This window comes from Ictalurus punctatus, chromosome 21, assembly GCF_001660625.3.
Source record: "Ictalurus punctatus breed USDA103 chromosome 21, Coco_2.0, whole genome shotgun sequence".
NCBI lineage: Eukaryota > Metazoa > Chordata > Actinopteri > Siluriformes > Ictaluridae > Ictalurus > Ictalurus punctatus.
This window is the reverse complement of record NC_030436.2, coordinates 1,984,063-2,004,038: the sequence shown is the minus strand read 5'-3', so window position 1 is coordinate 2,004,038 and position 19,976 is coordinate 1,984,063. Positions and strand designations below refer to the sequence as shown.

The 19,976-nt window shown below is 39.4% G+C and overlaps 1 protein-coding gene across 2 annotated transcripts in view; it reads left to right on the top strand.

Annotated features, from left to right (window-relative positions):
* Nucleotides 1-19,976, top strand: part of phf2 (PHD finger protein 2) — a 53,995-nt gene that overhangs the window by 11,622 nt on the left and 22,397 nt on the right. For both annotated transcript variants that reach the window (XM_017450747.3, XM_017450746.3), the window contains exons 2-9: nt 5,896-5,981; nt 6,723-6,837; nt 8,401-8,561; nt 9,475-9,616; nt 11,999-12,185; nt 16,073-16,235; nt 18,013-18,100; nt 18,392-18,498. In XM_017450747.3, the coding sequence (XP_017306236.1) occupies nt 5,896-5,981; nt 6,723-6,837; nt 8,401-8,561; nt 9,475-9,616; nt 11,999-12,185; nt 16,073-16,235; nt 18,013-18,100; nt 18,392-18,498 (1,049 nt within the window). The remainder of the gene's footprint in view (nt 1-5,895; nt 5,982-6,722; nt 6,838-8,400; nt 8,562-9,474; nt 9,617-11,998; nt 12,186-16,072; nt 16,236-18,012; nt 18,101-18,391; nt 18,499-19,976) is intronic.

Below are 19,976 nucleotides of genomic sequence, written 5' to 3'. Positions count from 1 at the left end.
TGAAAATGATTCTTTTTTTGTTAGAAGAAATACACAGAAACACAGAATATAGTTTCTCCTGTTGTTTGAGGTTATTGTGTTTATTTCATACAGTCATTTTTGCTCATTTATATGAAGGGTGCAAATAAATATGGAGGACACGACATTATTGCATTGTACTTTTGGCCGTGTTCGAAGATCATTTTGTGGTACAGCGTCAGAAATCAGATACGCGCGTGTGGTTGCGATACTGAACCACTGGACGGGTTTGAAGTGAGTTTGTGATGATTGAGGAATGTAGATTGCAAGCTAACTTGGAACTGACGAAAGATATCATGATTTTGGATATTTCAATTATATACACCTCACATTAAATATACAGTGTAAATAAAAAATGATTTTTTTTTTTTTGCGTTGCTTTGCTAGGGGTAAGATTTGTCTTTCTAAGCATAGAATTTAAAATAACATGTTATAGATTTTGAGACAACAACAACAACAACAAAAATCTGAATCCTAAATTTAAAATCTCAAAAATCCAAATCACAAAAATACAGAACGTAGGTCAGAGGTGAAGCATCCGGATTCCCAGAGAAACACTTTCATAGTGGTCAAACAAATTAAAAACTTTTTTTTTATGTTCTACTGCAATAGCAAGTTTAATGAAGATGTTAAACACTCGATGCTAGTTATGCCCAGCGTAACTATTTAGGTACTGCTCTAGCTCAGGGGTTCCCAAACCTTTCCAGGGCGAGGCCTCCCAAATGGCATTAACATTTGACCGAGGCCCCCCTTTTCCAAGATGTCTTTAAAACACATTAAAAATACAGACTTCTGAATATATCCCTCTTTTTTAAAAATTAATAATTACATCTTACATCTTTACATTACATTACATTAGGAATTGATTGTGTGTGTGTGTGTGTGTGTGTGTGTGTGTGTGTGTGTGTGTGTCTGAAAAAAAAATCATGTAAAAAAAATCATGTATTTATTTATTTTCACACCAAATTGTTGAGGCCCCCCGGACGCCCCCTGGTGGCCGCTACTTTGAAAACCACTGCTCTAGTGTTCATTTTAATTTACTGGCAATTTTTAACAGCTGACAGCCAAAGTTAGCTGCTTAATACGAATCTGGCTATTTCAGTAGAACATAAAAAACGCAGTAGAACATAGATGCACATTACGGTTCATACCTTCCATCTCGTCTCTGCTTAACTCTACTCCACATTTCTTCACTTCATGGATCGTGACAGACAGCTAAAATTGCTAAGTGATTTCAGGCCCACTGAAAGTGTCTACTTCACCTTTGGCCTAATTTACATAAAAGCTGCACTTTTTTGCGATTTGAATTTTTGAAAATTTTTGTATGTGGGCTTTTATTTTTATTATTTTTAAAAAAAAATTGCACATCTATAACCCATAATTTTAATATATGTGGTTTTAAAGGCAGATTTTACTCTTAGCAAATACAAAATAAAGAACATACACGGGTACAAATGTAAAGTTATTAAATACACCAGAAAACAAAATCATATATACAGTGCCCTTCACATATTTAAAAAAAAAAAAAAATCACAAAAATACTCTCATTGATTTTACAAACACAACACCGGTTTATCAACAAAACCCCCCCCACAACTATGTTAAATATAGGTTCGCAACAGTTATTGACACCCCTATGAATTCATACGAGAAAAATATATTTGAAGTGTATTCCCATTGATATTTTACATTCTTTAGTACACCTGGGAACAGGAAATTGTTCAACCATGACAAGATATGTGAAGTTTGGCATGGGTTAATTACATCACTTGCATTACTAACCCTTGGTTGTGCCGATCTCTGATAATCCTGGGTATGTAGACGTGCACTCCTTGATCTCTCCTAGTAAAAGTATTTCATATTCCCTTATTACAGTATAAACTCTCATCCCTAGATATAACTTTGCTATTCATTTTAAGGCTACTTGGTGAGAACTGTTAAGTTTCAGTGGAGTTGTCCACTGTTTAGAGATGTAGTTTAGTGCTAAACCTCAAAGAAATATGTCGTCACTCTCACTCTTATTCCCTTGTGACCAACCATGTGACCAGGAGTGAGTCAGAAATATGTAGCACAGTCATAACAGAAAAATATCGCTTATTATGTCTGAGATCAAGCATTTTCAGTTTCAGTGGAAGGCGAAGGAGGTTTGTAGAGGGACTTGCCAGTCGAGTGAATAATTCATCAACGCGCTTTTCTCCAGCTCCACCAGCCATGCCGATCAGGAAGATGTACACCAGTATAGGGAACGCAACCTAGTCCTACACGGTGAAGTGTTTAAAGCATCGCCTGGTTGATTCATCATAGTTTCACTTTCATCTTCTTGCCCAGTTGGAAGCAATTATCAGTTACTTAAAACATTTATTGCTGTTCTATCTTTATTAAATGTGCTCCGGTGAGTTCCTGTTATTACCGAGGCTGTAAGTGAGCATTAGTAATGTATAAAAAGCATTCTAGAGTCACCATCTTCCCCTCTCGCTAACTTTAGACAACTGTCTGAGATTCTCCAGCAGCATGCTTTTTATTATGACTGTTCTTGATGCTCAAGAGAGCTATGAAAATGCATTACCACGAAGCATCCTGCGCTCAGTGCAGAAGCTTCAGAATTGTTGGCGAACTTTCAGGATTTTTTTTTTCCCATAACCCTTTTTACCCATTTTTATTTATTTATTTATTTATTTTTTACCATGGGTGCCAATCATTTGAGAGCTGACTGTAATTTTCGTTGAGGTTTTTGGTTTCGTCTTTGTGGTTAATTGTGGTTAATGTGACACTGAAATTTCAATCTGGAATTGAAAAGAATAATAATAAAAAAAAAAAGGAAGTAAATTTATACTAAGAAAAGAACCCTATCACAAGATATAGATTTCAACACAATCAGATGTGTCAGAAGTACAAGTAACGCTATTCTGAACTGAAGCATGTTCCTGTGTATATTTTAGTTTCTTCACCTGGGTCTTTGGGAAAGCATAAATGGTCAACCATGACTTCCTGTTTCACTCGGGAATAAATATGAGATGACATAGAGACCCAATTCCCTTCTGTTCATCAGCTAGGGGGACGTTAGAGAATACACAAATGAAATGAGACTAAGAGTGTGTTGGCCTACATTAAATCAGGCGTCCATTCTTAGGGCAGTATTTAAGAAGTTTAAAATAACTGGAACTGTGACAAACTTGCCTGGAAGAGGTGACAGAAAGTATTTTGCTCCTATGCACAGGACGAGTAGGATGGTTCACCGAAGTATCACTGAGATCTGCAGAAGATGGCATTATTTTACGCTCACCAAGTCTCCAAAATTTACAATGAGGCACCGCGTCCATGAAAACGAACTATTTGGAAGGCATGCCAGAAGAAGGCGTTAGATTTCATTTAAAGGCAAACGCAGACCTGCCTACATTAAATTGAACATTTTACACTGCTATGAGTTATGACTCATAAAACACCCCGAAAGAGCAGACTTTTTTTTCCGCGATAAAAGCGGCAGCCGATCGACGAAGGAATCGGGAATGATTGACAGATCCCCAGATGTTTCCGACTCCTGATACCCCTGGAAGCCCCACCCCTTCCTCCCATCTCACATTTGTAATCTTTTGCTCGGTGCGCCTCTCTTAACTCGATTTTACTTCTTGAAGGATGCGGTCCCGGGAAATGGAATATGTTTCGAGTTTGTTAAGGTGAAATCAACCCTGTCAGTGTATGTTTGGCTTACGGTAGCCAACGTTAGACAAGAATACATTTCGCATCAGTAATTATATCTGTTAACGGTGGCACCAAAAGCGTTTAGCCGGTCAAAAACTGAAAGAAAAAAAGGCGGAATATTATGCGACTAATTAGACGTACAACAAAGCATCAAATCTAACACTTTACAAGTAATTTCAATGGTAATGATAATTAGAAAATCATTTTAAATGCTGTTTGCTTGGCTGCTGGTCGACTCCATTACAGTACAAACTGTAATGTGCCCAGTCCCTACAGATTAGTATGGTGGGAGATCTTTGATGTTGTGGGGCAGTGTTTAATCCAAAGGCCCTTGGAATATTGTGAGGATACATGGCATCACTGTGAGACTCCCGTCTCGCTGCCTCTGACAATAAGCTACATTTAAATGACACTCATCCAAAACATACGTCCATATCCACACAGAAGTTATCACAGAATCAAACTTTTGTCATGGCCACCTCAGTCCCCGGACCTAAACCCCACTGAAAATATGATATGGGGTGAGCTGAAGAGGAGAGTCCACAAGAAAAGGACCAAACACCCTGGAGGTGGAGAGATTCTGGTAGACTGATTGGCGTGTCTGAAGTGTCCGTAGTGTATGAATGAGTGTGTGAGTGTGTGTGTGTGATTGTACCCTGTGATGGATTGTCACCCTGTCCAGGGTGTACCCCGCCTTGTGCCCCATGCTCCCTGGGACAGACTCCAGGTTCCCCGTGACCCTGAAAAGGATAAGCGCTATAGAAGATGGATGGATGGATCTTTACCAAGGGTGCCAATAACTCTGCAGTTGACTATATATATATATATATATCTGCAAAGCTGTTTAACAGGAAGCCCAGTTGAACAAATAGTTGTTTTGATTGAAGCAGTGAAAGTTGATGTTAGAGCAGAAGAGAGGTGAACGGTGATACTAACCTGCTACCTGATTCAGGATGTGTCCTGTATTTCCCAGTGAAGGCGCTTGTGTCCTCTGAGACGCTGATGATTGAGGACCCATGTTGCTGACATGTGATTAGAATGCATAAAGGATTTTATTTATGCTTCATACTGGCTTCTCACCTTTCTCCATTTTAAGGTCCACACTTCCCACTCTGAATAAAGTGAACACAAAATATTATGTTCGGGGCATATGGCAGTAATATCCTGCTGGAGAGCAGCCCACATGGGTGACTCCTAATGCAATATTTACTTCCTGCTCTGTATGGCTCCCTCTTCTGTCAGGAATGTGGAAGGTTTGCATGGAGAGTCCTGTTAACACTCAGCGTTTTCTTTTTCTTTACACTGGTGAATGAATCGAGTTGAGTTCAGGGTCTTTCTAGGAACTTGTATATTTTGCTGTCGCGGTTATCTTTCACTGAACTATTCACCGTGCATTTCATTCCTTTTAGCTTTAAAAAGTACAAGCTTAAGCGAAACAAAGACAAACATGTCTTTAAAGTGTTACAAAATTTGAAGGTGGATGGCAGTTGGTGTAATGGGTAGCACTGATACCTTACATCTCCAGTGCTCCAGGCTCGACCCTGAGCTCAGGTTATTGCTTGTTCTCCCCGTGTCCGTATGGGTTTCTTCCGGGTTTTCCAGTTTCCTCTCACCTCCCAAAACCATGATGGTGTAGGTGTAGTCGTGAGTCTTAATTGCCTCTAGCTGTGAAGGTGTGTATGTGTGCAGTAACAGCAGCTGGCGTATGATACAGCGTGTTTACTATGCACACTACATAGCATAATGCTAATTCCTGTGTGTTGTATACTATGAATATAATACGTGCGTTCGGATCGTGTGATTTGCAGTTACGAGATGCATATAGATGCGAGTATAGATCTAATCCTTAATGATTTGTTTTGCTGTTTTTTATACGACGTAGCTTCACGGTTCATTATTCACGTTGGCTGAGATGTTACGAATGGCCACATGCTCGTATAGAGTATAGCGAAAGTCATGATGTGTTGGGTATAATAAATAGAGTATATGCGATTACATGCGCCGAGATTTTTATTATTTAAAAAAAAAATAATAATAATTGAACGCCCCAGTGTAGTAATATCCAATTCTAAGCTCATGTTTGAAGTGAATTGAATTTGGAGACTTTGTTTTGTACGTTTCGGTCGACTTTAAATGTCTCACGCTGCTCCATGTTTTTATGTTTTCATTGTGTTGTAGCTGTGTGGGAGTGGATGAGGACGATGCACCGGACATCGACATTTACCACTGCCCCAACTGCGAGAAGACACACGGCAAATCCACCTGTGAGTACTTTCAAACCTCCACCGCTTCAGTGAACCGCGCTTGGAACTGTGTTTGGGTTCTAAAATTTCCTCGTGTTACTGTGTTGGAACGTTTCCTTCGCTGGATTACGAGCGAGAGACGCTCTATACGCCGTGGGAAGGCGTCGGGAGATGAGACTAGAGTTTTGCTGATTATTTATGTAAATGCTGTGATTCCTCAAAAGCACGGAAACTGTGATCTGTAGCGCCAGCTGCTCACAACAAACAACACTGGCTTTAGATTTGGGATTTGTGAGAAGATTCATTTATATATTCCCACCCTCAGTGATAGAATTATAATTCATTTGTGATCATTAACGGACGTTATATTGCGCAGCCCTTGCTGTATTGTTTATTGTGTTTGACATAATTCATATTCATAATTCAACCTTCATAGGCGTACATGCAAATAACAACTTATTGTTAGTGATTACAGTTTATTGATACTATTAATGATTTGGTTTGGTCCTCTGAGCGATTTATCTCTCAACCTTTTCCTCGGAAACCGCCTTTCCGTCTGTTGCATGTAATCGTTTATACGTGAGTGCATAGATTTATGAATTAGTTCTGAATATAATATTGCATTGGTGTTTTTTTTTTGTGTGTGTGAAAAATGTCATTTTAATTATGAATTCAGCGAGTGAGTGAGTGCAGTAAATGCACAATAGCAACGCCTCTTCTCAGGAACTTCAGATTTCTCTGCCTGGGCACTTTTCTTTGCAGTGAAAAAGAAAAAGAACTGGAATAAACACGACACGGGGCAAAGCGGAGACGTCAAACCGGTTCAGAATGGCAGTCAGGTGTTCATAAAGGAGTTGCGCAGCAGGACGTTCCCCAGGTACAGCTGCGTTTGCTCAGTATTCGTCTTTATAAATACTTTATAGTTGATTAATATTGTTTTTTAATAATGTGTAGATCTAGAACAGCAATGTGCAAGTTTTTCAGTGCCTTGTGACCATCAACGCATGGCGTTCTCTGATCATAATTCTGACCTCAACGTACGATCGTGCAAAAAAACAAAAACAAAACAAAACAAAACAAAACAAAAAAACAAGGTCATGCAGAATAGAATAGAATAGAAAAGTCTTAACTGCACACACAGCAACGTGAAAAATTTATCACACACTTTAAGTGTATCACAGACATTTCTACGATGCACAATATATACAGTAGGCTTGTTATAAAACAACCAAAAAAAAAAAAAAAAAACCCTGGAAAAACTGATTTCACTATGCTGTTAATGTGTCTAAAAATAAATGATTCCACATGGAACATTAGGAAAAATACAAAGTTCAGTAAAAAATAAATTTGACAATTTAAATAAAATATGCAATTTTAAGGATGTACATTTTTAGAATTTTTATTTAAATTTTATTTATTTTTTTTTTTTTAAAAGCATTTTTAGAAATTTACCCTGAAGAGTTTGTAACTGCTATTTAAAAAATGCGCTTTAAAGTCACATTGCCCGGATATTGGCACATTATCACCGAGCATACAAAAGTAGGAAAGCATACAGAGCAACAGTACAGGATTGATACATGTACATGGTGCTGATACAGATAAAATACAAATACACAATTCATAATTCATATTAGAGTATGCCTCATACTCAATACATGGCATAGATTCCTATGAAATACAAATTGAGCAGTATCTGACAAAAGAGTACACCCCTCACGTTTTTGTAAATATTTGATGATATCGTTTCACGTGACGACACTGAAGAAGTGACACTTTGCTACAATGTAAAGTAGTGAGTGTACAGCTTGTGGAACAGTGTACATTTGCTGTCCGCTCATTTACACTGTTACACAAGCTGTACACTCACTACTTTACATTGTAGCAAAGTGTCACTGCTTCAGTGCTGTCACATCAAAAGATATCATCAAATATTTACAAAAACGTGAGGGGTGTACTCACTTTTGTCAGATACTGTACATATTATGTATAGAAGTAGAAATTGGTCATAGTCCCATAAATGTTATCAGGGGATTAGGAATTGTTTAGCCTGTCAGCATTGGGGAAGAAAAACTTTTTGAATTGTGAAGATTTGAATGTAAGAAATTGGAAATATCTACCTGAAATACACTATGTGCGGGGTGTGACAGATTCGTAATAACCCTGGCATATTTAATAATGGCTGCACTGTGACTGATGTTCAATTCTGGCTATATGATATTAATAGCACACCGTACCATTTAAATATCAGCCACAATCCATACAGTGAATAGGGTTTGGTTTGAGACGCGTCACTTCATATCCATTAGGACAGAGACAAATTTCCTGTCGTGTTCATACAACAGAATTCTCTTTCGTAAGTGTTCTACAGTGAGCTCTTGAATCTCCAGTATGTGAAGTAGTATTGGCACCGTTTAGACTGTAGCATTGTGCTTCCTTGCAGTTCAGAAGATGTGGTGGTCAAGCTCAGTGGGAATCAGCTGACCTTGGACTATCTAGAAGAAAATGGTTTCAACGAGCCCATCCTGATCCAGAAGAAAGAGGGTCTTGGGATGACCATGCCTGCTCCTACCTTCTACGTCAGTGACGTCGAAAACTATGTTGGTAAGAACTCAGATCTTTCAAAGGTTCATATTATTTAAGGTTTGTTTCATATCTGTTTATTAACTCATAGATGTGAGAACTCAGTAATTATATCCAGATATGCTGATGACTCTAAGAGCTTCCTGCTTCTTATAATGAAACGCATCAGTGAGAACTATAGAGAGAGGTTTAAAAAAATTATATATATATATATATATATATATATATATATATATATATATATATATATATATATATATATATATATATATTTTATAGGGGTGTGACGATGTACAGGTACTGTGATTTGAAAACCCGAAATAGTAATACAGGTCACAGTGTGATATTCCAGTATAGATTAACATGTCACTAAAACATTAGCTGATGCAATGTTTAGGGGAAAAACCCCCCAAATGATTATTATATTGTTATGATACATGGCTGAGTGATTCTCTTAACAGCTCCAATGGGTCATACATCTTAAAGCCAGACTTTGCCATAGGGTTTTTAAGTTTTGAGTAATTTTGATTTTAAGGGACATTTATCCTATAAAATTATGCACAGTATGCACTTGCCACAATGTATGTGTGTGTGTGTGTGTGTGTGTGTGTGTGTGTGTTTTTATTTTTATTTTTTTTAAGATAATTCCGTAAACTTCATGAAATATTTGTTTTTAAAAAGGGTATTGTAATTAAAATGCAGTTTGTAATTGTTAAAAAGATATATTATTATTTTTAGCCTGTTACCTGGTACCTCGACTTAAAAATATGAATTATTGATCATTATTTACAGTGGCATACATGAAGCTGCCCTCATTAGTGTCCACTAGAGGGCGCCAGTGCATCACAAAGGTTTAACTCTGAAACGGGTAATGCTGAGTCAGTGTTTTGAATCATAATCAATGGTAATGAAATATTTCTCTTTCCTATTCCAGGGCCTGATGTTCTCGTGGACGTTATCGATGTCACTAAACAGACAGACAGCAAGATGAAGTTAAAAGAATTTGTGGATTATTATTACAGCACAAACAGAAAGAAAGTGTTAAACGTCATCAATCTGGAATTCTCAGAAACAAGGTGAGCACGTTAACGGCATGGTGTGTTCAAACAGCATCGCAAACAATAAACTACAGGTTCACTTGTAAAGCTTTCTTATTAAAACATGTCACTCGTATAGTCAAAACTGTCCAGAAATGTATTTTCGTGACGTAAATAAAACTCAAAAGCGATACGTGACCTTCTCTTTCTATCTCTTGTTGAAACACCTTCTATTGTTATAAAAATAAATACATTTTAAACCCATAAAAATACGGTAAAAATTCCTGAAAAGAGTTTGCAGCACCGAACACATGCTAGTGAAGTTAATACAAGTTCACAATTTGTCCGTTGGCGACCTTGGCTACCGTCTTACACAACATACCATCCATCCATCTTCTATACCGCTTGTCCTTCAGGCTCGCGGGGAACCTGGAGTCTATCCCAGGGAGCATGAGGCACAAGGCGGAGTACACCCTGGACACACACACATATTCACACACCCATTAATACACTACAGACACGCCAATCAGCCTACCATGCATGTCTCTGGACTGGGGGAGGAAACCGGAGTACCCGGAGGAAACCTCCGAGAATCAAACCCACAACCCTGGAGGTGTGAGGCAAACGTGTAACCACTAAGCCACCGTGCTCCCCACAACAAACCAGTGTATGTAGCAAGCTTTCGTTAGCTTGCTACTTAGGCTACTGGTTTAGAATATATAAGCTAGCCTAATATTATAATGAGTCTTTATCGGTCACGTATACATTACAGCACAGTTCAATTATTTTTTCTTCGCATATCCCAGCATATTAGGAGGTTAGGATCAGCCTCGGTGGAGCAGAGAGGGTTAAGGGCCTTGCTCAAGGGCCCAATAATGGCAGCTTGGCAGTGTGGGGGCTCGAACCCCCGACCTTCCGATCAGTAACCCAGAGCCTTAACCGTCAAGCGTCAAATTTAGCTGCCTGCTTACGCAATATAATAATCTAGCATCTATTGTTACTTAGATTGCTAGTACATGGGTTTAGTTACATCATATACCCAACAGTGACTACGTTTACATGGACAGCAGTGATCTAATTATTGACGTTACTCTGAGTAAGATAATAATGTGATTAAGGTGTTTACATGAGTCGCTTTTAGAATACTCCTGTCATGTACCCGTTTTACATGTTATAGAACATAATTAGATTAACAGCACACGTCATTACGTCACCGCGCCACGCCGTCCCTCCAGAATTTCACGTATCAACATACAGTTTGTCTTCGTTATGGTACCCTATACAGTTTTGGTTTTTATTTATTTAATTTTTTTTACGAAAGCTTCAAGTGCGGTTGATTTTGTCATGCTGTACGTGCAAATAGACAACTGCTTGAAGCCGTGGGCTGCGTCCCACACCGCGTACTTACCGTCTGTATAGAAGCAGAGATACATGTGTTTTTCCCCACTACAGGCCTATAGTAGGTAAGTACGCGGTTTGGGACACAGCCGTGCTCTCTTGTTCTCCGTAAAACGGTCGAGCGCTGCCGTGTGTGATCGTGTCCTGTCGCAAAATGCAGTGAAAACTCTCACACGACGTTAATAGTGTGCTTAAGGTGTGTACATGTCTGTAATACACCTCCATAATGCGACTAAAACAGGAGTACTCCACACGTCTTAATGCGATTAGTGTTTACTTCGAGTGTGACTTTAATCAGATTAAGGTAATAAAAAATTGCTGTTTACATGCTAGTTTCTTAATCAGAGTATCGTCTTAATCGTGTTAATAGTGGATTATTGTTGTCCATGTAAACGCAGCTAGAGTTTAAACCGTTAATGCACTTGGGTACTAAGTCTAATAGCTACAGTGCAGTGTGTTTGTAGCACCATGTATGTGTATGTGTATGCTGCTAATGAAGAATGGGACGGTCCTGCTTGTTATGTAAGCTGATCTTTTTGAGCCGAGTGTACAGATGAGAAGATGACAGAGTTGGACAGAATAAGAGACTAAAGCGCTGCTGCACTGCTCTCTTTAGGTAGAGATGAATCAAAGGCCACCGACACCACTATCGATAGGTATTTGAACCTAATCGTGCGTAATGTAGGAGTCTGTTAACTAAACCGAAAATAGACCAACATGTCTTCGAAAGAAGTGTAAACTAAACAGATTTCAGTACCAACTAATCCCGGATGCCACTCCAGATCGCATCTTAACGGTAAATATTAACATGCAAATCATTCAGGGTGGATTTTTCTATTAAGCTTACAAATTCCTGTACTGTGCAGCCACTGCTGCAACGTGACTCTCTGTGTCTGTATTGTGTGATGTCTACGTTTACAATAATACAGAACCCAAACAGTGTGGACACTAATGTAATACAGTGTTAAAATATACATGAGCACATTTTGTCTTTATATGCCGTGTGTCTTTTTTTCCCCCCAGAATGGCTAGTATTGTTGAGAGTCCGCAGATTGTAAGGAGGCTGTCATGGGTGGCAAACTACTGGCCGGATGATGCTCTGCTCGGGAAGCCCCAAGTCACCAAATACTGTCTGATCTGCGTGAAGGACAGCTACACCGATTTCCACATCGAGTGTGCCGGTGCCTCCGTGTGGTACCATGTCCTGAAGGTGAATATCCATAGAGTATATTCTACATTTTTAACATTATTATATATTATGATGATGATAAATAAATCAATCAATCAACAAGTCAGTGCTGCTGCTTGCTGGTGGAAGTAGCAGATACAGATTTGTTGTGTATATGAATTAGCACCAGTCAGCATTGACAAAAACATTTCTGCATTTCTTACAGTCCAGCTCCATCAGTAGGGTCGATAGATAAATGAAAAGATAAATAATTAGGATCGATAGATAAATAGGTTGGGAAATGAATTCATACAGGGTGTCCCAAAATTGCCCATAAATAGTGGGCTATGTATGCACGCACCATGTCGATTGTGCTTTTGTGAGTGGATGTTCGCGGACGTCCATTTCACGGTGGGTCTGCGACACGTCCGGTCTTTATGAGTTTGTTTGATAATAAGCGACGGTGTCGTGTGTGATGTGCTTTCCATGTTTCCTGTTAAAGTCCGTCGCAACCTTGCGACAGCTTCACGATCCGGCCATGAGAATGATTTCAGCATGACTTTGGGACTCCCTGTACATCTGTCGCTAGGTAGGTAGGTAGATAGATAGATGGATGGATAGATAGATAGATAGTGATGTGAAAGATGTAAACAAATACTAAACAAACCAACAAATGAATCAATTAATAAAAAGTGCTGCAACGGAGGAGGATCCATTCGACTTGTTTTTATTTATCTACATAAGACATCCAATGTCATACCATTTTGTTGGTCTGTTAACATGCCATATAAAACCAAAGTTATTCAGTTCCTTAATCCAACAAGTCTTGAAGCAAACGTGCTACATTATCATTTTTAAAAACTTCACTGGAGGAGCACGAGCACTGAAGCAGACGGTATCTTGTCACTCTGTAATGTCTGTATGTTAAGCTGGTCGTTACGATAACTTATAATTTCGCTCATATCCCACTACCATCTATTTTACTGTGAGGTTTAAAGCACTTCCTTTGACAAAATAAGACAGTAGTTTCTTAGTTTAAAAACTCTCGGCTCTGACTCATTTAGTGTTTCGTCGACTCAATTTGCAAGGTTTTCTCTGTAAACATAAAGGAAGACTGTGCTACTCACTTGTTCCACAGACCTAATGCTGTAATATGTAATCAAACAGGCCACCAGAAACTTTCCACTTTCTTATGACAGCTAACAGCGGTAACATTTAATCCTGCAGAATGACAGGGTCAAAGTAGTTAAGAAATCATTATGCGAAAATAAACAGGTTTCCGAACTGAAACAGCCAATAAAAAAAAAATACATAACACCGTGTTTCTGACACCAAGAACACACAGACGTCATATAGAGCTGTGAGACGCTTTCTGTGAGTTCTTGCTAAGATGGAGGTAAACTCCCAAACTAAAGGAAACAGGGAAAGGAAACACCAACAGCAAGTATTTTAATAGAGCACAAGGTACCAGAACAGCTTCAGTTTGCCTTGGCGTAGATTCCTCCGAGGTGTGGAGCTTTACTGCTGGGGTGAAACAATAAATCCCACCATTTAGTGGAATTATGTTAGTATGGGGGCGAGGGAAAAGCCTCCACCTCCTAGAAGAGTTCATTTGGGTTGAGATCTGCTGACCCAGACTGTTATTGAGTATAGACTACTTAATCTATAACAGTCTGGGTCAGTCCGGACAAGGCTGTAACCACATCCTGAACATTCGGGGGACCGAACCATTTGGTGGGCGTGGGGTCACAAATGTAATAGTCCTTTTTTGGTTCTATATATAATAAAGGTCCACATTTTTATATTATACGTTATTTTTTTTTAATATATAATGCAAGACCTTTATATTTAGGATCAAAATAACTACAATAAGGTCAGTATGTATTACATAACAAAAACAAAGTTCGATTTAGATAGTTTATTATATTTTAGATTTACTCACTCTCTACCCCCAGACAAAAGTACTTGAAAAGAATCTTTACGTACCCTTGAGCTGTTCCAAACCTGTGTGCTGTTTTCAGTGTAGCACAAAAGGAGAATTTTGAAGAATGTTTACGTAGCTATACAGAAAAGCAGTCCATACGATGGTCACTTGGAGTAGAGTTTTTACAGTACCTTTATAGTGCAGCTTTAAAGCTCATGATCTTCTACCATTTTATAGAATGGAGCTGTAATAGAGTGGAAAAGAGTGTGTGTGTGTGTGTGTGTGTGTGGGGGGGGGGTCTTCTATTATGTGATGCAAAGTAACAGTATTTGGGTTTGGAATGACAAGTAAATGATAACAGAATTTTTATTTTTAGGTGAACTATGTGTTTTTGAGCATAAACCTGACAAGGACATACAGACTAGTATGAAAATACAGTTGTTAGCACGTTCTCCTCACACCTCCAGGGTCGGGGGTTCGATTCCCACCGTGGCCCTGTGTGTGCGGAGTTTGCATGTTCTCCCTGTGCTGCGGGGGTTTCCTCCGGGTACTCCGGTTTCCTCCCCCAGTCCAAAGACATGCATGGTAGGCTGATTGGCGTGTCTAAAGTGTCCGTAGTGTATGAATGGGTGTGTGAGTGTGTGTATGTGATTGTGCCCTGTGATGGATTGGCACCCTGTCCAGGGTGTACCCCGCCTTGTGCCCCATGCTCCCTGGGATAGTCTCCAGGTTTCCCCGTGACCCTGAAAAGGATCAGCGGTATAGAAGATGGATGGATGGATGGATAAAAGACACCGTCCTAACCACAACCTAAGAACACAATTGAGTCAAATGCACACGTTTCCACACGTTCTAGTTTAAGTCTGGGGACGATAACTCTCAGGCGTTTGCACGCCTGAATATAACCGTTGGTTTAACGTTTCTATCGTAAAACAGTTAACAAATTTGAAACTTTAGCTACGTAGCTTACATCTTACCTCAGTCTCTTTCAACTTTAAAACTGAAGCGTCAGGCGGCTTCTGTGAACGGTAAAGCCCCACCTTCTTTGATTTGATTGGCCATCTCAAACATTTTGACAGTGACGAGCGTTGCTAGACCGCCAAGGCAGACCACCCCAAAAAACTGTTTAAAAAAACATCAACTTTTGAAACTCTTTCCCTAACCACATGCGTAGCAGTGCATAATTGAGCGCACACACACACACACACACACACACACACACATATTTTAGAATAATAATAAAGTCATCAAAACTCTGGAATAACACAAATGGAACTACGGGAATTATGTTGTGATAAAAAATCCAAAATAAATCAAAATAATTGAGTATTGTATCATCTTCAAAGTAGGCACCCCTTTTGCCGAGAATTTCCAGAAATGTATTCTTGGCATTTTTTCAACCGATTTCTTGAGGAATTCCCTTGAGATGCTTTTTAAACAGTATTAAAGAAGTTCCCACCTAGGCTGCACTCTTACTGGCTGCTTTTCGGAATATTTCGCTCCAAGTCATATATATATATATATAAAACTAGCATAGTTACATGATGATAAACAATTACAAATCCAGTTGCAAACCTCACATGACCTACCAAATGTTATGAACATTAGCTAAGAACTGTGAGTCAATGTGAAGCTAAACAGCATTAAACAGTAATACAACACTCTCCTGTGAAAAGGAAACAACCATTATTATATCCTAATGCTGCACAAACATTTATGGATGCTCTGAATTCACTTCAACTCAGTGGGGACAATCTGGAAGACTGCAGCACAGTAGACACGGGAATTTTAACCCAGAGCAGCAACTAGCTTTTCAGTATCTATGATTAAAATTGACATATGCTTGCAGTGCATTGTGGGAATACAGGCAGGAACTACACTGTATTAGTCTTATAATGGATTCCATTTGTTCCAGCTTTTGGGACATAAAATGGTTGTAGAACACTACTAGGCATTAATTATAACATTTGCGACATAGCATGTAACATATTGCCTTCATCCTCAGGGTGAGAAGATCTTCTTCCTGATCAAGCCCACCTCAGCCAACCTGTCTCTCTACGAGCGCTGGAGATCCTCCTCCAACCATTGCGAGATGTTCTTCGCCGACCAAGTGGACAAATGCTACAAATGCACGCTGAAGCAGGGCCAGACACTCTTCATTCCATCAGGTGATTAACATGATGAATTTGGGAAAATCATAAAGCCATTGCATGTGTAATAGTCAGTCAGTGGAAAGCAATGTGTTGGAGTGTTTCCAGAAAGTAGAAAACTATTTTACCCTAGGGTTAGGGATAGAACGTGAACTACTCTGTAGTTTTGTAACATTTATTATACAGTACTGTGAAAAAGTATTTTCTGATTTCTTCCGTTTTTGTGTATACCTCATACTAAATAGTTTTAGATCTTCAAACGAAATATAACATAAAACAACGGCAACCCGAGTAAACACACAGTACAGTTTGTATTTATTTTTTATTAAAGCAAAAAAAAAAAAAAGTGCAACACCTATCACCTGTGTGAAAAACTAATTTCCCCCTTCAACGTAAAATCTGGTCGTGCCACCTTTAGCAGCAATAACTGCAACCAAACACTTCTGATAACTGGAGATCAGTCTTTGACAGCACTGTGGTGGAATTTTGGCCTACTCTTCTTTACAGAACCGCTTTAGTTCAGCCAAACTGGAGGGTTTTCGATCTTGAACTGCCCGTTTAAGGTTCTGCCACAGCGTCTCAATTGGTTCAAGTCAGTAGTCTCACTAGGCCACTACAAAATGTTCTCCTTTACGATTTTCTGGTAGAGAGCAGAATTCATGTTTCCCTGAATTATTGCAAGTTGCCCAGACCCTGAAGCAGCAAAGCATCCCCACACCATCACACTACCTCCACCATGCTTGACATAGGTATGATGATCTTTTTGTGGAATTCGGAACATCTCATTCCAGATGAAGTCCTCGTTTACTCTTATAATAAACGCCCCTGTTCTGGGAAGGCTTTCCACTAGATTTTGGAGCATGGGGATTTGTGCTCATTCAGCCACAAGAGCATTAGGAAGGTAGTCGGCATTCCAGTTCATCCCAAATGTGTTCAGTGGGGTTGAGGTCAGGGTTCTGCGCAGGACACTTTAGTTCTTCTACACCAACCTTGGCCAACCATGTCTTCATGGACTGTGCTTTGTGCACAGGGGCATTGTCATGCTGGGACTGGTTTGGGCCTATTAGTTCTAGTGAAAAAAAAATCTTAATGCGACAGCATACAAATACATTCTTTACAATTCAGTGCTTCCAACATTGTAGCAACAGTTTGGGGAAGAAACACATACGGGTGTGATGCTCAGGTGTCCAAAAACTTTTGGTTATATAGTGTATATAAAAGGAAAATATGTCTACAACCTTTTTCACCCATCCAGGTCATTTTGAATATGTAATAGAAGCAAGTCAATTAGTATGATCTTGATGGTTGAGTAGATTAAAGCCTTTAAATGAGTTATGAAAGGTCTTCAAGATTTAACCACAACCTGAGTCCACTTGTTTCACTGCTAGTAAATGTGTGGTGGTCTGGCAAAACCCTTTAGATTTCACTGTGGCTGAATTCTGCCAAAACGATTTGGACAAAGTTGGATTGTACTACGTATAACACACTTTGATACCTCAACCATAAACATATTTTAGCAAAAAAAAAACGACAACAACATAGAATATTTGATTTATTTTCTACCTTGCCTAGATTATGTTCCTCCAAAAATCCTGTCGAGCAAGGAGCCAGTTTAAGAAGCACCGTGGTTAAAAACAGAACAAAAACAAGTACATCTGCCTAAAGATGTCTAAACTTTTGCTAGCTAACTCTTCACACAGTGAATGTCAGGCCTTGATCACTTTGTTGGATAGTTGTGTCATAGTGAAATGAAAGTGGTGTAACCCTGCTGAACTCGTGTTATCTGTCCCTGCAGGATGGATTAATGCAGTATTGACGCCCGTGGACTGTCTCGCCTTCGCTGGACACTTCGTCCACAATCTAAGTGTGGAGATGCAGATGAGGTCCGTGACATTTCTCCTTTCAGTACAATATTTTAAAGGCAATGTGACGGTGATCATTATTTTTCATAACGTGTGTGGTATATCACGATGGAAAACATTTCTCCAGATTTGTTACTTGTAGATCTGTACTGAAAAATGAGATGCTGAGCACTAAAGTAATGGAGTGTAAAACCCTGATGGTGCTGAAATGTTAGAGTCAGACTCAAGAACATCTAGGTGTGAAGTGTGCCTATTCGAGTGCACTTTTCATTAATCCTCGTTGTAAATGTCAAGTTGCTTCTCTCCACTCAGGGCATATGAGGTGGAAAAAAGACTCAAGGTCGCGAGTCTCACTCCATTTCCCAACTTCGAGACAGCGTGCTGGTACGTGGGGAGGCACTACCTGGAGAGGTTTAAAAGTGAGTGCTACTTTGTATATCGATGTGTTGGGGATGAGATCATTTATGAGCTCATTTGAACAAATACAAGCCTATGTAAAACTCATTTCAATCGAATGATCTAATACGCTTAGTACCAGCGAGCAGTGAATCTAGCGTTTGTGTATTATCGAGTATCATTTTGTGCTGTGAAGGCTGGACAGTATAGCTACAGTGAAGTAATCTGAAATATTTATACTCTTGACATAATGCAAAACAGGTTTAGTTAATGACATATAGTGCCGTGAAAAGGTATTTGCCCTGATTTCTTCTGTTTTTGTGTAAAAACATGTAAAATGTTTCGGAAATGAAAACAGAATCTAAGATAAAACAAAGGCAACCCGAGTAAACACAAAATACAGTTTTTAAATGATAATGTTATTCACTGAAGCAAAAAAGTTATCCAATACCAACTGGGCCTGTGTGAAAATGTATTTGCCCCCATAGTTAGTAATTCCTTAAATCTATGAGTCTGCATTCATAACGGGATTCAGCTGGACTAGACACAACCGGGCCTGATTACTGCAAACACTGTTCAATCACATCAACACTTAAATAGAACTTTTCAACAGCATGGAGTTGGATAAAAGGTCTTACTCAGTAACACACTATGCCAAAGTTGTAGGAAAGTAGAGAAATGATGAGGAAGAAGGTGATTGAAATAAATCTGTCTGGAATGGGTTACAAAGATATTTCAAAGGCGCTGGGACTCCAAAGAACCACAGTGAGAGCCGTTATCTCCAACTGGAAAAACTCTGCACAGTAGTGAACCTTCCCAGAAGTGGCCGACCTTCCAACATTCCTCCAAGAGCACAGCGACGACTCGTCTAGGAAGTCACAAAAGAGCCAAGGACAACATCAAAGGACCTACAGGCCTCTCTTGCATCAGTAAAGGTCACTGTTCATGACTCCACTATCAGAAAGACTCTGCGGGAAAACGGCTCCATGGAAGAGAGGCGAAGTGAAAACCACTGCTAACCCAGAAGAACATGCTGCTAACCCAGACGTGCAGCAAACCTTTTGGGAAAATGTTTTGCAGATTGATGAGTTGAATGTGGAACTGTTTGGAAGACAGGGGTCCTATTACATCTGACGTAAATCAAACATAGATTTCACAAAAAGATGATCATGCATACGGTCAAGCATGGTGGAGGTAGTGTGATGGTGTGGGGATGCTTTGCTGCTTCAGGGCCTGGGCCTGGTAATAATTGAGGGAAACATGAATTCTGCTCTCTACCAGAAAATCCTAAAGGAGAATGTCCGGTCTTCAGTCCCTAAGTTGAAACTGAAGCGCAACTGGATTGCGCAGCAAGACAACGATCCAAAGTATAGTGATAAGTCCACCTCTGAATGGCTCAAAAAAAAGCTAAATTCAAGTTTTGGAGTGGCTTAGTCAAAGTCTTGAATTGAACCAATTGAGATGCTGTGGCAGAACCTTAAACGGGCAGTTCATGCTCGAA